This window comes from Nasonia vitripennis, chromosome 2 (assembly GCF_009193385.2).
Source record: "Nasonia vitripennis strain AsymCx chromosome 2, Nvit_psr_1.1, whole genome shotgun sequence".
NCBI lineage: Eukaryota > Metazoa > Arthropoda > Insecta > Hymenoptera > Pteromalidae > Nasonia > Nasonia vitripennis.
In genome coordinates, this window is record NC_045758.1 from 2,129,864 (window position 1) to 2,147,425 (window position 17,562).

Genomic DNA, 17,562 nt, shown 5'->3' on the forward strand with positions numbered 1-17,562 from the left:
ATTCTAGCGCGCGCTGGAGAGACAGAAGAGTATGAAAAAAAGGCGAAATACAGAGAGAGAGAGAGAGAGAGAGAGAGAGAGAGAGAGAGAGAGAGAGAGAGCGAAACACGACAAAGAGCCGGGAATGCCAACAGCGACGAGTGGGAAACCCGCGTAGTGTCCTCGCTAATCTAGCCTGGCATGGAATTAATTTTAGCATCGGGGAAGCCTTACTCTCCGTGCTCTTCCATCACTTGCGCGCGTGAGCTGCGCTGTAGCGACGCGAAACTTTTCGCTCGTAAACAAAATAGGCCGCCGGTGGGAACCACGCCAAGATTTTCGATTAAGCCCGCGAATATGACCGTTTCGCGTCAGTTTGACAATTTCGAGTCATTCACGCGAAGCGTTTTTTACTCGTTAAAAGTTCCGGGGAGAGTTGTCCGACGCAGCGAGTGTGTGCACGCAAATTGTGTGTAGGAAGTTTCAGCCGGGCATTAGGAATTCTCCGACGGAACGTCAAACGCGCGTTAAATCAGCCTGACGAGTCCAATTTTCCAACTTGAATGGCTTATTTGCACCGAAAGCGAAAATCCAAATTAACTCTGGGCTATAACTTTCCCCCCGCCTCTCTCTCTCTCTCTCTCTCTCTCTCTCTCTCTCTCTTCCTCGAACAGAAAAATCCCATTCCGCGCAAAACGGAGGGAATAAAATCTGGAAAATCCGCGCACACGCATCGTATAATCTCTCCACGCGCGGGAAAAATGCAAGCTCGACAAGCAAAGTAGAGCAGTAGAGGGGAAATGCCCCATCGGACTACATCCGACCTTTTTCGAATCGTTAAGCCCCATATCGAGAAATCGTCGGGATAAGAATTTTATAACTATGTGAGCATTAAATTTTTACTCGTATACCTTCTCTTCACGCCGAGTAATTACTCTAATCTTTAATCTCGCTCGTCGTACATGTAAAAAGTTCCACGGATTTCTAAGCGTCGTCGAGCGATGAAATTGAATTTTCGAAGATTCGGATAATTAGCGCGTAATCGACCTCACTCGATGATCTTTTCCGCGCCTATCGTTATACAATAACGACGCGAGCTACAGCATTCATCACCGAAGAACTCGGCGAATTTCTCGTCGATCCCTGCGGAATGATGGTTCTAGCTGACCGCGCGGTGATGAACGACGGACAGAAGACGCTTTTCAAAAAAAATAATAATAACAACGCGGTATCGTTGATCGATCTCCCTCTCGGCCCCGGAGGAAAAGCTCGTCTCATGTTCAATCGGTCTTTTCAATCCCCACGCGATACTCATTGACAAGTCCGCGCGTCGGAGAAGGAAAAGCAGCAGCAGTAGCAGCAGTCCCCGGAGAGAAAGAAGCTGCTGCTGCTGCAAGCTCGTCCGTATTTACGAGGGGGGCGCCACTGTCGCCGCTGCGCTGCGCGCGTGCACGGCTGCGGGCGGGTCCACTGGGTCACGGGTCGATCTTCCTGCGCGAGCGAGACGCCGACAGAGAGAAACGTTCCAATTTGCGCTTGATATTGATCTAAGCTTTTCCGCCTACGAGGAGAGCTTGCGACAAGGTACAAAAGAGAGCCATATAGCTGCAGCACTTACAACGGGGAGTAATATAGCGGAAAGAAGCTTCTTCCGCGCGTGTATACACACATCCTTAGCACAGTTTTTAATCGAAAACAAACAGCAGCTTACGCACGTAATCGGCTCGAGCGCAATTAACGGCTGTATCTCAATCTTCCGAGAAAATACTTGCGGCTTTGTGGCGCAAAATTGCGGCTCGCGGCCGCTGCGACGTCTTTCTAATTAAAATTCTCTCGTGAATTTCGCAAAACGCGCGTAATTCAAAAGTTCGCGCGTAAAATATTCAAGCTCGCCCTGCAGCGAGCAGTTCGCGCTGAATAATATGTCTCGCGCACGCGTGAGGTTTATTGTCGACGTGAAACGACTCCTAATTTTATTTGACTTTAAGTTCAACTCTGGTAAAAAAAAGCCTTCCTCCACCTGCACTACGCGCCACATCCCCCTGCCTGTACAGAGTGAGTGAGAGGGAGAGGGAGAAGCGCAACCTGGGAAAAAGGGAGAGGGACGCGTGTATAGTCGCGGAGAGCGAAAATAGCAGCCCGGCGGAGCTGCTGGTCGAGCCCCATTCACGAGTACGAGACTCGACGCGTCTCTCTGTATGTGTGCAGCAGCCGGCGGCGTTGACGTCACAGCTATAATCCAATAGCGCGCAATTTCGCGTAGCCGTTTTGCGACTCATTTTATAGAGATAGAGAGAGAGAGAGGGGGGGGGGGGGGTTTGATGCATGTAAGAACGCGCTGCACATCGCAGCGGCTATTCGCAGGAGTTTTCGAACTGACCTAGATTACGCGAGGAGCAACGATTTTATTTTGTTTACAATCTAAGCCCAATACGGAAAACTGAATTTATTCCCAGCGAGGAGTACACGTGCCGCACAACTGACACACTGCGCTTTACCTGAATTTATATTCGCTTCCCCTCTTTCTTCCCTTTCACAGATGGCGCAGCTTCGATTTTTGATCAAATTCCCTCCTAACGAACCGCGCATACGTGTATTTTGTACACGGAGTGAATCTGAATTCTTCCGTTCATCTTGCACAACGCTTTCAAAGGCTCGCCTGCCGCCTTTTTCGTTTTTATTTTTCGCTCGGAATTCTTCCCCGCCACGGAAATTACATTTATAGAGCTGCGCGCACTGTATATTTCTCCGAAAGAGAGAGAGAGAGAGAGAGAGAGAGAGAGAGAGAGAGAGAGAGAGAGAGAGGAGGATTTGACGGAAGGTTATTTGATTCGGTCGCGCGCGAACGTACGGTTAATTTTATCAACTAGACGAGAGCTTTTTCCGAGCTTGCACTGTACTGTTTTTTGCTAGAGATCGATCGAATGAAACGAGTTTTTGCGTTACATTTGCAGTTCTCTCGAAATAGCGGGAGATCTGCTAATGCGGATAATCTCGGGAGTAAACACGCTCGCGTTTTTAGGCCGCGAGATCCAAGCTCTTCGGACACATGCCAATCAGGCGCGGTGACAGTCGAGCATATTATACGTCCGCGCCTGTGTATGTGTATTCTTACGTAAAGCTCGAGAGATTTAAAAATATTCGCGAAAAATTCACAGGCCGGAAAATTGAGCCGGTGTACGTACGATACATATAAATAAAATCTCCTCGTCGGCGCGGAAGAGAGCAGCGGCGTGGGTGTCTCTCGAATGTTTTTCCCACGATCAATACCTACACACGCTCGCTCCCTCTCTTCGCTCTCTGTGCCGCTATTCTTCCTTTTTGCGTAGCCAGCCTCCACATAGCGAGCGAGAGAGCTATTTTCTTCGTACTACTGTCAATGTCACGCGCTTATCGCGTTAATTTCTCTCGTGCCATTGTGCGCCGGGTCTTTTATTTTTTGTCATGCGATGGCGGGGCTTGACCTACTCAGCCGCACTCGGATGTGCGCGGGTATGGCGTTTGATTTGTTTTCTTCTCTTTTTCGGCTGTTATTGTTGCCGCGAAGCCTCCTCTTGAAAGACGCGCGCGTGATTAATTAGCGTTCGTTATCTCGATGAACGATTGATGCGATAAAGTGAGCTTTATTGGGAGCTTTCGCAACGGAAAATTGTTTCTCGCTCGCTTCGAGAGCGTTATTCGAATCGCACACACAGCCTGTGTGTAAAGTATCAAAGCAAAAGTCGCGCATTTCTCTCCGATAAGTTTTTATCGCGCGTTGCAAGGCGCGCGTGCGTTGCTTTGCGTTCGTCGTGCGAATTCCGCGACTATTATGCATGATTCACCGGCGCGCTGCACTCGTTGGGCAAGTTTTCCGCAAAAATAGAACGCACTCGTGACTATTTTCATATTCATCCGAGTATGCGAGCTATTTATACGTTATGGCCGCCTCGAAGCCGACTAATTTCTCAAAATGATGCGCGCGTGCGCTCTACTAGGTGTCCGTTGGTTATAGTTGCGAGCGAGAAGATAAAGCTCCGGATAAATTAACGCGTGAGCTTTCTCTAACAGTCGGATGCGTATGCGGCATCGGAATGTCCTGACTAATTCGCGGCTTTCCATATCGTCGAGCTAGTATCAGAAGAGAAAAATACGCAGCTTGGAATCCAAACCACGGCAGCGTCGTGCGAGACATTGTTTTTGTGCATGTTTCAGGAAGCCTTTCTTTCAAAGTCAAATCTATTTTTGAGACGCCGTTAAATATATTACTATGCACATCCGCGTGTAATTAAAACAATTGCAATACAGGCGATCATTTTCCACGTTATGGAGTGCCGTTAGTCACCGCACTCGAAATGGTAGTAATGCATTTCATGATTTTTCGTTACACATCCGACACGAAACCGGCATTATCCAACAGTCTGTCAAGTTTCCTCATTTTATAGCCACGAATATTCCTCTCGACTGCCAGAGCCGATAATCCCCCTCGAATGATTACGTCGTCCGGTTCGTCGACCTTAAACTCTCCGAAACATCCGAATCTCACCTGTACTCGATCTCGCGCGACGACCGATGCTATATAATAGACCGAAACCTTAAAAAAGAGCTTCGGCGCAAGAAACGAAACCGCCGAGCTCCGATGGCCGCGGAAAAAGCGATAATCGCTTTCACTCCCGCTCGGAGTAAGAAGCGGAGAATCGATGACTACGGAAGCCAGGGACGATCGACGTTCGGAGACACTTCCGTACTGCGTTCTCACGATAAATGATTTGCTCCCGAGGCGTGCATTCGATTATAGAGCGAGTATATTTTGGTAAATACTGCATACGCGGGCTGATTGAATGCAAAGGCCCATTGATGGACGTTTGCCTGGGTTCATACACGCCGAAACGCGCTTGTTTACGTATAAATAAATCCCGCGTCAGAGGATCGCTCACGCGAGTGCAGTCGTTATTAAAGAGTTATATGCCCACGCGCGGGTAACGAGATGCTTCGGTTGATGTTAAATCGCACAGTTTTCGGACTCTGACGATCCACTGGATATTATAGAGTGATTAACTGTATACGGTCAAAGAAGACGTTCTCTCTTTCGAGCAGCTGTCAATTTGCCGCGCGCTGAATACTTTTTCAATATTCCTCGTGATTAGTATGAATTATTAGGCGGGAGGTCGCGTCGACTGCTGCAGCAGGGAGTTTAATTGCCTGCAATAAAACGAAGGTAAAAGGAGAGAAAGTATACGATAAAAGAAAATTGCGCTTTCATTCGAAGATTCCGCTCGTGGAGCTCTATACTAGCTCTGAAATCTTATTTCACGATTCATTGCCACGAGCTGCTGCTATATATATGAATGGTATATCATCATTTTCACGGCAAAATAATTAGACGTCGTTGCGCAAGGCTGGCCGCCTTTTTTCTCGCCAATTATCGAATGAATCGTACTAAATCAAATTTTCAATTTCCAGCCTTGACGATACGCGATTAAAGCGCGCGCGTTATTCAAAAATTAAATTTCGCCCGCGACGAGTTACATCTGCTCGCTCGCTCGCGTCGGCCTCACAATGGCGTTATTAAGCGAATAAAATTTTGATAGACTCGATAACGAGAGCGCATACGTATACGTGCAGCCGCGCACGTGTGGATCTGGCCGCAAAGTTTATTACGCCGGGAAAGAGAGAGAGACGCAGTTTATTTTCGACGCTACTGCAGCTATGCGCTAGATTTTAATAACCTTCGTCGATGCGGCGATTCTAGCGCATAGCGCAGTTTTCGCATAGTGCGCGGGGACCGTCTTTTGCACCGCATCTGCTTATGTTTATTGTGCGCCGCTAAAATGTACTGAGAGAGAGCCGCGCGTTTCGAGTGGGTTTTATGGAAGATCAAACGCATCGGTTTAATTAATTAACTTATATTGGAATCACTGATGGTGTATATAATATTAATTGCGTGTCACCTCAAAATTGCCCATAAATTATACTAAGCCCGCGCGAGAGTCGATATACACCGCAATCATCAATTAGATAATTATGTTTCATTAACGTTTTGCGCACCGGCTGCGTCGGAATCAAACCCGAGCGATTCGTTAAAACGACTAGTGCGCTGAATATTTCCGGCGAAACCGCGAGGTCAATGCGGATTATTGACCTTCGCCGCGCGCAAAGTTGCTCATTTGCGCGAGATGGAAAAATATTTTCCACGTTAAAACTAAATCAGCTATATTTTTTTCGGCAACTCAAACCAGATTAATCGGGTAATCCGATTCACACTTCTCCGCGAGAGTAGCCGGACGCTTTGTGCTAATCGCGTAACCACGTCGTGTGTCTCTCGGAAGCGATTTTTAAACATGTTAATTTACAGCTCTCTCTCTTTCTCTCTCTCTGGCTTTTTTCTCTTTTACGCGCTCGCGTCTCGCTGCTCTGCGCGCGGTATAAATGCGCGCGAGGCTTTTTAATCAAGTCGTCGGCGGTTTACGACGCTGTACAGTCGCGCAAGGAACACGGCGCGATAAAGCGGCGCGCTGGGCAGTAAATTAAAATAATTAAAACAAACGAGATATGCGCGCGCTTTAGAGGATAGTCAACTTTATTCTCTCGGAGCAAGTTGTAAATATAACTGCGCGAGAAGAAGCGACGCTGTGTACATAGCAATACTTAGTTTCGAACGAATCGAGAGAGCTGCAACCATTGATGCTCGCATCATCGGCCGTAGGTACCGAAGTCGAACTGATGTTCGCTCGGTCAGTCGGACGTCTCGCTGCAGCCGCGAGAGCAGACATATTCCTGGGTTACGCGAGCGCGACATCGGGCTGCTATTATTAAATCTGGGTCGTCGAGAGAGAGAGAGAGAGAGAGAGAGAGAGCCGGCATTCTCGGCTAGAGCCGAAAAGCGATTTCGTCACTCCGCTCGTGCTCGGACACACGGCAACGGTCAGCGGGATGCAGTGTGTGAATGGGCGCAAAATGCTGGATGATTTGTTTATTGCATCGACACCCGTCAATTTCCAATCGAGCGACGCTTCTTTTTATGCTGGGTATTCCCGGGCGCTATCGCATACATTAAGCACTCGAGTGGCTCTTACGCTCGACACTTTCTTGCGCGGGTAATTAGGCCCTCGCAAGAGTCATGGAATGAGTTTTTCTTTTTATTCGCTTTGCTTTGGCGATCATTAAAAAGCACACACTTTTCCTCCTACAATTACCGTCAACCGATACACCCAAGCCGAGCGTTTTCCTATAAGTAATTAACGGACTTTATCAGTCGTAGAAGCGCCGGTGTACAGCACGCGGAGTATATATTTTAGCCGATGTACCGGCGAGTCTATCCAATTACAAACAAACAGTCCGTCGTAAATTAAGCCGCAATCAATTGCAAACTTTACACCTTATTCAACGCACTATACATACACGCGGCGTATTTTCCTCCCGAGCTGAGCGAATTTATTATTAAATCGCGCCGCGCGGCGGCAACGTCTCGTTTACTCGCCTCTCTGCGGCCAGAAAAATCGTATTTTTAAAACCCTCTAAAAATAACGAATTTCCAAGCGCTTTATTGTATTTTGAAAAGACGCTCGGCGAACTTTCACTGCAATATCCCGGGCGCCCGCGCCTCGACGGAGTTCACGAGCCGTTCCTTTTTGTCGCGGCGGCGCCGCTAGTCGATCATCGAAGGTAAGAGCTTATGCGCCGGAGCATAAAGTGTACAGAAGTTGGGGGAACTGTATGCGCTGTTGATCATCCTCGGACTTGCCTGCTATTTCTTATGATTCTGCGAGATGAGATCTGGCAAAGGCGACACATCTCTATATGTAGACTCGGCACTCAAATTCGACATGGGGTAATGTACTCTCCGTGGAAAAAGTGCCTACGCGTCACCTATCTTCTCTAGCCAGAAGCTATTGGCTAACGCTGCGGTTGTTTTTTTTCTCCTCGCGCTTCATACGCGTTCATCATCTCGGCTCGTTTTTTGTCGATACAATCCTTTTTATCCTCGCACTAATAGACGTAGCAAAAAAAAAACTGTCCAAACAGCTTCCTGGTACACACTCGACGCTTTCCAGAGTAATTACAAGAGGTGATTTGAATGGACGACAATCAACGCCGATGATTTAACGATGCATCAGATTTTTCAGGCTATGCATAGAAAAAACAGCGTATCACGGCAGATCGTTGCACTGCACCGCCGCGAGAGTTTACCGTTGCGACAGTAGGTATATACACGGCTCCCGTTCCTCCGCTACGGCTGTTGTTGTTGCGGGACTCGTCATCGTCTTACGCGCGGCGCGCGGCGACCGTTTTATTTTTCTCTTCTCCTCCCGTCCTGTCTCTCCTTTCTTGCTCTCCGATTCGTTTTTTCGGCGAAAGACGAGTTGTCTCGTCTATTATCCGGAATTGCGCAAGAGGGAAACGATGATGAATTGCCCGCGACGCTATGCGAGTGTGTATTTCGGTGAAGCCGGTTATTTTCGAGAGAAAAAATGCCGCGGTTTCGCTCGAGTTTTTATGGATGTATAAGATTATTAAACGGCTACTTTTATAGCCAGCTCACGGATTCATTCAGTTCTTTTTTTTTTGTCTGGGAGACTATATTAAAACCGTGGCGAAGACGGATACCCTGCGCCAACTCGTTTCCGAATATACGTACACTTGGGATTAATCGCGTCGATAATTAATACGCCGCGCATAGAGGCCTATTCCGATGACAGCCGGGTATGGAGGATGTCTTAAATTAAAGACGCGAGAAGATCGGCGCAACGACGGCGAAATAGTATGTAGAGCCTATTGCCACATGGTTTTTGGCAGAGCCGAGGGCCTCGTATTGTGGGCCGCAGTCTAGATCGCTCTAGGAGTGTTTTTTTCCTCGCGAGCTGCTATGGAGCGAATCTTTGCAATCGGATTGTTCTCTGCTTTACTCGACAACTCGAAGCCCAGAAACGCATAAAAAAGAAATACACAGCCATTCCACCTCGGTCACCTGCTCTCGTCCGAACAGAAGAAAAAAATCGAGATCAGCGCGATGAGATAACGCGCTGCAGAGAGGACAGAATGAAAATACCCCCAACGCGGCGCGCAGTCGTCTCCTCTTGTTGTCGTCCGACCGTGTGCAAGCGGCTATTGGCCAAGGCATGCAGGAATTTTCAGCGGCTGCTTATTTTTAGAGGGTTGCTCTCTCGCCACCTCTCTCTCTTTCTCTCTCGTTCGCCATTCGGACCGATCGCGGTTTGACTCATCGCGCCGTACATCTCGCCATGTCTCTGACTGGCGTTTTTTGAGGCTCGAGTTTTACGTGACTAGAGTCACTCGTCCGCTACGTTTCGCGAGACGCAAAAAACGCGTATAAAGCCGCCCACGCGATCCTCGATCGAGAGGCGCGTAAAAATAGCGATTCTTTTCGCAGGAAGAGTATACTCGCAGAGATTGCATCGGTGTAACGCGACACCCTCGGTGCACCGTTTTCACGAGGAATTTTTTTTTTTTTTTTCACGGCGCTGGACGTACTTAATTTTAGAATTAGATCGTTCGGCCGTGTTATTCCACGCGGCAGCAGCCGCGCAACTCGTCACTGTCGCTCGCTATTGTTATTTGGGTTTTGCCCACTTCGCCACTCGACTATGTCCTCCCGTCTGATTTACGACTATGTTTTCCCGCTCGAGCTGTTTGTTTTTATTTACGCGTATGGTGAATCATACGGGAGCTTGCAGCGCAATTATTCTCCAAAAACAACACGCGGCTGCAGCTGATAATCGAATCGCTGCGAAAATAGCCGATCGCCTGTTTCCGAGAGTCGATATTCAAACGAGCGCTCGTCTGCGTATCCCCATCTCCTCGGTGCTAACTGGTATAGAACCGGCGCAGCAGCAGCTGGCACGTGCGCGTGCACGCGCGCTGGCTCGAGATTGCGACAGGTATTATTCCACTTGTCGGTCTCTCGCGAGCTAGCGCAATTTTCCGTGCGCCGCTTTCCGGGTTACAAACTCAGCCTCTCCCTACCTTTAGAGCACAGAAAAAAAAATAATTATAACCGTGTGTACTACCGATGTTTCATCGACGGCACTTATCGAATCGTAAATATCCGCGTCGCTTCTCTCGATGGAGTGTCCGTAGTCGATAACTCGAGCCTTTGAAAAAGCACTCTTCCGGCGGAGAGCGTTTACGCGATAATAACGTATATCTATACACGAGAGAGAGAGAGAGAGAGAGAGAGAGAGAGAGAGAGAGAGAGAGAGAGAGAGAGAGCAGAGCCGACAGTTATGGGTGTCGGCTGGTACACTCAGCGCTGCACACATACGCGTCGAGCGTCCTCGAGCCGAGCGCGATTGAATTAGTGGGGACGATTATAATGGATTAATTGCACGGCGGTCGTTCATGGAGGTCGTTTTGGGGGGACACGATGCGCTCAATGCTGCTCTGATGTTGTTTTTTTTGTCCCTCCTCGTTCGCCCACACGAGGTGTATACAGGATGCTGCGCTTTTCGACGCGATACTCTCGTTGGCTTTTATGGAAGGTCACTTTTTGTTTCTATAGTCGAATACTATTTCAATTTCGCGCGTCGAAATTTACAGTGCACGTACAACGCGTTTGCTTTTCGATATCACTCGCGTAATTTCAAGAGCGAATGTCAACATAAATAATATCATAAAGCGGTAATATATATATATATATATATATATATATATATATATATATATATATATATATATATATATATATATAGACCTCTCTCTCCTTCTGGAGCAAGCTCGCACGCACACAGCCATAAAATAAACTAATAAAAGTTTCATTATTTTGTACATGACGCGCGCTCTCGGCATATCGGGGCAGTAAAGCACCGTAATGTTTATAGAACTTATGTAAGCCGTATAAAAGTCAGAGAGAGAGAGAGAGAGAGAGAGAGAGAGAGAGAGAGAGAGAGAGTATGTGTACTCGCTCGGCTATCAAAAACACACGGCGCAAGGTCGACTTTTCGCGCGCACTCGACGCTGCACATAAGGTTAATGAATCAATCGCCGGCGCGACGCATTTATAATTAAATGAAAAATAAACCCGATAAGGGAGAGCGCAAGCTCTGTTTTAGCCATTGCGTTACGAGGACTATACGCGCTGGGAGCAACTCGGGCGTAGCGGAATTACGTATCGTCAAGTTTACGTAAGACTTTCGTGGGAGTGAGTGCCTATGAGAAATTAGGATATGGATCATTAGACGCAGTGATAGCTCTGTAATGACTCTCTGTAATGAAAAAGTCGATCTCTCGCATCTCCTGATTGAAACCGAGAGTTTCATCCGCGCGCGGCTGGCTGTGTTATTATGCGCTGCGAGATAAGAGAAAATTGAAGTGCCCGTACACTGAATTAATTGTACACACCGGTTATTAGCTCTATACGCGTTTACGAGCTGTGAGAATTAAATTTGCGATTGAAACGCTCGATATATATATATACACATAAAGGCTGAAAAATTCATCTCCGAAAATTCCTCCGCTGAATACAAGCGCGAGTATCGGCAAAAGTTGCTCCTTCGCTTCGTATATCCATAAATCGTGAAAGCCAATTTCCGACTATAAAACACGCTCCGACCCACATTTTCGAAGGCTGATCTCCTATATATACGTATATAATACACAAAGCCTCGCACGAGCGCATCGGCTCACGCACGAGGACTTTCGTTATTATGTCAGCCGGCGGCGCGTCGAATATAATAATCCGCGACGTAATAATTTCAATGTCACTGTCATACGCCTGCGCATTAGCGCTAATGATTCTCTCCTGCGGCCGATAAGAGAAAACTGTCCGCGTGTCCCTGTGTGGGTGTGTGCAGTGTATACGCGTCGTCGAAACGAGACTCTATACTAATATACACACTCCAGCCATTGTGTATATCGCGGGAATTGAATAACCGATCGGCCTTGTCGCGCGGAGAGATCGATCGCTTTTTTTCCTCTTACTATACACCGCCAGCTCGCGCTATTGCTTCTTATCTAACTAGCCGCGCTATGGATAACGATATAGTTGCGAGTTGTTTCGATGCTGGTAAAACTGCGTGTTTTTTTTTCTCGGTTTTTGCGCTCGACTTTCTAAAGGAGGAAGCGACCGTGACGCCGCTCTGATCTTGGAACAGGAGCTGCTGTGCGTATAGACAGGAAGGTGACAAATTGGATTTTCCACGTTTCGAAAATTCAAGGATGACGATGGCGAAACTTGCTATACCTCTAAAATTCACATATTCGGATTTCGTAATCGTCGCGCGCACTCTGTGTTTTATAAAGCATCGGCGAGATTACGTTTCGAAAGTTGTTCACCTCTCGATTTACATTCCAAACAAAAAAAAATCCTGCCAAACCGCTCTTCCTTCATTCCTGCGCGCTCGCGAAGATTCAAACAAAATTTTTCGAGCCGCGCGTGAGGTGAACGACTCCGGGAGAGTTTATTTATTTTTTATCCTTCTCGCGCTCGCTAAAAGCCGTCTATAGCGACAGCCCGACTAATAGAGAAGTCTAGCCTCAAAAGTAAATATTCGATTAACGCTATACCGGACGCGAATCTTGGCCGCTAAATCAAATAAAGAGAGAGAGAGAGAGAGAGAGAGAGAGAGAGAGAGAGAGAGAGAGAGAGAGAGAGACAATGACACATGCTCGTCGAGCGAAAATGGACCAGCGCGCTCGCTAAACAAACAGTATTGCTATTCATAGAGCAAAAGTTCGCCGCTAGAAAAAATTTTTGAATTGGAACTAACCGCGTGCAGTGTATAATATATCGGGCGCATCGCGGCCAGATTCTCGAAACGAGTATCCTTGGCCGCGTGTGTGCGCTCGTCTTCCGGCGTTTATCGGTCCGGCAGCGCTCGCTTGCGGGATTTCCTTGTTTTCGACTTTCGCAAACCGCCGCGTCGCGCGCACGTGCTGACATCGGGAAAGTCGAAGCGGAGAAGGAGGAGGAACTCGAGCGCCTCCGCGATTGTTTTCTTCGCGCGCTGTTAAACAATGCACGGTGTATTGCTCTCGTGGCCTTGAGTGCAGTGCGCGATTTTGTTAGCAGTATAAAAGCGAGCGAAATAGAACAATCGTACAGCGCTATCGCTTTTCGTTGCTGGCAAGCTTATCAAAAAAGGCATTAAAATCGTAACTCTCTTTCTTCGCAAATAATCCGGCAGTGCTCTCGCCGTAAATCCCCGGGAGCAAGGTCTAGCTTCGGGGTAATGGGAAAGTTACTCGATTTCAAGCTTATTTTTTCTACATCGATCGCGCAGGCCACTTGCGTAACCGGCCTATCATATAGATGCACGTATACACCAGCGCTTTGTGATGGTAAACTCGAGGCGAGCATAGAACAACGTGTGCGCTATTTTTAGAAAATTCATACACTGCAGCGGCTGCAGCCGTGTATTGTTTTCAGCAAAGATGCAGCCCCCCGTATTGTCGGAATTACTTCGAGCGTTTTTATCTCTTCTTCGTTTATTCTCGCCTGGAAAAAGCTCGACACGCTCCAATTGCCGTAAGCCCCCCTCTCGGAAATTCACGTCGAACTGTCTGCCGGCGGAGAAATCCGCGTGAATTTTTGCACCCCACACCACCAGCTCGTTTTCTATATGTGTGTAATAGAACACGCGGCGACGGGCGCTTGCTTGATCTCTTAATGCGCTTTTAACGAGTGATGTAAAACCTCCGATCGCTTAATCTTGTTTATATGAAATTTAATGTGCGCGCGGCGCCTGCCGACGAAAAGTGGATTATACCGCAGCGTGCCACCGGCGATTAAGAGATTTTTGACGCTGGGTGTTTGTTTCCTCTTTGTTTTCGTTTTTTTAGAGCTTTTGTGCAGCGTGTATAGTACACAGGTCGCATGAGTAATTCATCGGGATTTTAATGTAGGCGGAAGAGCCAAATCGCGCGCGATGTATACGTGCACGGCTAACGCCTCTACGTGTTTGCAGCGATGTTTACCGGTGAATTATTTATTTTTGGTCGCGTGCCTGTGTACTTTGGGCTCGCGCTCGTTTGAATTGTCCGCTCGATTGATGCGCGGCTCGGCTGTGCTGTTCTGAAAATATTCTTATCAAAATTCTTTTGCGTATGCGCAAAAAATATACTACTAGAATGCTGGGGCTCGACACCGTTGGATTACGCGAATTCTAATAACCGATGCGAATCGGACAGAAAAAGCAGGTCAGCCGAGAGGATCGAGTATAATATCGAAAAACGAAAGCTCGTCGCTGCTGGGAAAACACAATCGCCAGGAATGATGCGTATATTATCGAGTTTGCGAGAGAGCGAGCACGTGTACGACCTTTGCGGACGACTCTCGCAATTAGGAAATTAAAATTCGCCCGAGTGGAAGCACTGGATGGCTGCTCTGCGCGCGTATGTGTGTGTGTGGGTAGGTCGTCGGGGAAATAGCCGGAGATCAAACAGGAGAACGATTCCAGTTCGTCGGTGCAACTCCAATATCATAAGCATACAAAAATTGCACCAAAAAGAAAAAAATTTCCCCCACAGCCAACCGCATCAGCGACTGCGGCATCGCGCATTATTGCACATCGTACGATGCCGCTGCGGTGACGTACGCGCTCTCTCACACTAGCGCATCGCGAAACGCGGAAACATCGCGCTATAACAGTCACAAAGCAGCAGTTGAGAGGAGGGAGCGAGAGCGCGTAATTGCCTCCGCCGCCGGTTCCATAAGACGATTTTCCGGAGCTCGCGCCGCTGGCCTTGCGCTTCTAGCGAGAGAGGTACAGTACGTACAGCGGAGAAAAACAGCTAAGCTCGGCGGTTACGTGAAAATTTTCCTCCCTCGGTTAATGCTGTGCGTCCCTAATCATCTGTTCCCCTGGATATACACACAGTGTCCCAATGCCGCTGCTTTTATATCGAGCTGTACACTGTGCACTACTGGTCTTCGTTTATTTTCTCCCGCGGGACGACGCGGCACTGGGATTTCATTGGCTTTGCGCGAGTATTTTCCTTTCGAGAATTACACGCGTTTGATCGCCAGCTAACAGAATACAAGATTACATACCGTCGACGTTTTTGAGAAACGAGATGAAAAAGGCGCGAGGAATATGACAAATTTTCCATTTCCGTAATTGCGTAAGCCGCGCAGCGTGTCGTCTTCTCGCGCTCGATGAGAACGGGACTGGTTAGGAGATTGTCGTGGCGAGATAGGATAAGAATTAATTATTTACATCTGCGGTATTTCTCGCGCACGTGAATCTTGCTCGTACAAGTGCTGCGAAAAAAAGAGCAGCCGAGCTCGGTTTGCGTAATTGCGCTTTCAATTATATTTTCTGTGCGACGTTTGAAAATGGTTCTCGAAAACGAAATAATACAGCGTTCGGCTCGAGCGCACAGGCTGAACGTTTTATTATCCACTCATGCTTCTGTTATGAAATCGCTCTCTGCGCGCGATGTAATTAGCTTCCTCCGCGTGCATAATGTCGTCGCTAATGGTCGAGAGCGTATATTCGGCCTGAATTTTCGAAACATCATATAAAGACCATCCCGCATGAGCCCGCTTATCGTTGACCACGAGCGACCTTTGCCAGGGCTCAAAAGGCGGAAAAGCCAGAGGCCAGCGGCGCAAAAAGCGTCGAACGATGCAGCAGCAGCAGCAGCCGTCACCCAGAAACCTCCAAAAGCGAGCGAGAACCGATCGCTTCGCTAAACCGTGCTGGGGCCGTTGCGTAAGCCTATAGCGACGACGAAGGCCTCGCCATGGTGACCGTGGCCTGCGCGCAGCCGGATAATCCGTCCCGTCTCTCTCTCTCTCTCTCTCTCTCTCTCTCTCTCTCTTCTGCGCATGAGAGAGAGAGAGAGAGAGAGAGAGAGAGAGAGAGAGAGAAGCGACGAGTTGCGCACATGTGCATAGTTGACCCGTTCTGCGCTGCTGCGATGTGCCTACTTGCTAAAGAGCTATAGGGTTACGCGCGACGCTGTTGCGTAATGCAGGCACACGAGCTGGTATACACCGATGTCTGCATCAGGCGCTGGAGCTGGCTTGGCGTATTAGTGTCAGTAGGCTAAAAACCATTGAGTATAGGCGGAAAGAAGCTGTAAATTATGCCCAATGCGAAGGGATCGCCGTGAGAGCAGGTATAGTGCGAAAATTCGGGGTGGGGCCGAGCGCGTCAGTTGGGTCCGTACCTCTGATTGGCCAAGGGCCCGCAGCGCTGGCGCCACCTAGCGAGCATAGAAGCCCAAGGCGACGAGCGTCCCTTCACTCTGTTCCCAGCAGTCGATCGACTCAGTATACATTTCAAACTCTTCCACCGAAAAATGAGTGAGCAACCGGCCAAGACGGCAGCTGAGAAGCTCGCCGAGAGGATGTCCCGCCTGAAGGATCTCCATCGGAAGAGGAACGAGGCTCGCACGCAGAACCACCAGGCCGTCGTGGCCGAGGACAAGCGCAACAAGCTCCCGGCCAACTGGGAGGCTCGCAAACGCAAGGCCGACTGGATCCTCAGCGACGAGAAGGCCCGCGAGGAAGCCAAGGAAAAGGGCATCGACTACGAGCGGGCGAAACTCCTGCAGATGGACGCGCTCACCGCAGAGAAGCTGTCGCGCAAGAAGAAGAAAGGCGTGGCCAATAACGGCTTCGGCGATTTCGAGCAAGCCACAATAAAGCAGTACAACAGCCTCGTGAAGAATATCAAGCCCAACATGGAGGCGTACGAGGAAGCCAAGGAGAAGCTGGGACCGGCCTTCTACGGCGACAAAAACGCCATCCTCCACGGGCTCCACAAGGACAAGAAGGAGGCCGTCGACAGGATGGTCCAGGACCTGCAGAAACAGGCGGAGAAGAGGGCCAAGTTCAGTAGGAGGAGAACTCACAACGACGACGCCGACATCGACTTCATCAACGACAAGAACGCCAAGTTCAACAGGAAGCTCGAGAAGTTCTACGGGGAGTACACCCAGGAGATCAAGCAGAATCTCGAGCGCGGCACTGCCCTCTAAGCGTCTTTTGTACATCTTTCTACCATGACTGACAACGGGTACAATAAAGAACACCCAGATAACGACTCTATCTCTCTTAGTCAATCTCCCGTAATACCCTGTATACGCACACTCGCGAGTGAATCGCATTAACATTAATTTATAACTCCCGACACGATAAATATCTATTACGCATAACTTTTCACGCGAGCAGAGCTCTTATCGGCCGCGAGTCAGAAGAAAAGAAAAATCCAGAGCTAGCAGCAACAACAACAATGTATACCCTCATTATACGAAGCAACCTTTCCAGCTCGCGACTCATTTCGATTCCCGGCTAATCTACTCGGCCTTATCGCTCGGTCGCGCGCGTATAGATCTCAATCTAGCGTCAAGCGTCGCTTTATCGAACTCGTTACGATCGGCAGCGATGAAAATTCCCTGGAATAAGAAAAAAGGCGTCAAACGCATGCGGGCGAATCAGCAGGCGTCTCACGAAACAATGTCACAGCCATAGATGTATACAGATGCATTGCTCGCGCCACAGAATTTCGAAGAGCAGCGGCTCGATTATGTCGTTCGACGCCTACTGTGTTTACGAAGGCTAATTGCCGATTAAGCCGCGGCGATGCGTGTGGGAACACGGCGGCTGCTGGCGCTTTCGTTTATACGAGCATCGCAGTT

At 48.6% G+C, this 17,562-nt stretch overlaps 1 protein-coding gene across 1 annotated transcript; it reads left to right on the forward strand.

Moving 5' to 3' along the window:
- The first annotated feature begins 15,920 nt into the window (after positions 1-15,920).
- On the forward strand, positions 15,921-16,968 carry LOC100115513 (pre-mRNA-splicing factor Syf2-like). The gene has a single exon (XM_001600165.6). The coding sequence runs from the start codon at positions 16,222-16,224 to the stop codon at positions 16,900-16,902; it is 681 nt and encodes a 226-aa protein (XP_001600215.1). The 5' UTR covers positions 15,921-16,221; the 3' UTR covers positions 16,903-16,968.
- Positions 16,969-17,562: the final 594 nt, after the last annotated feature.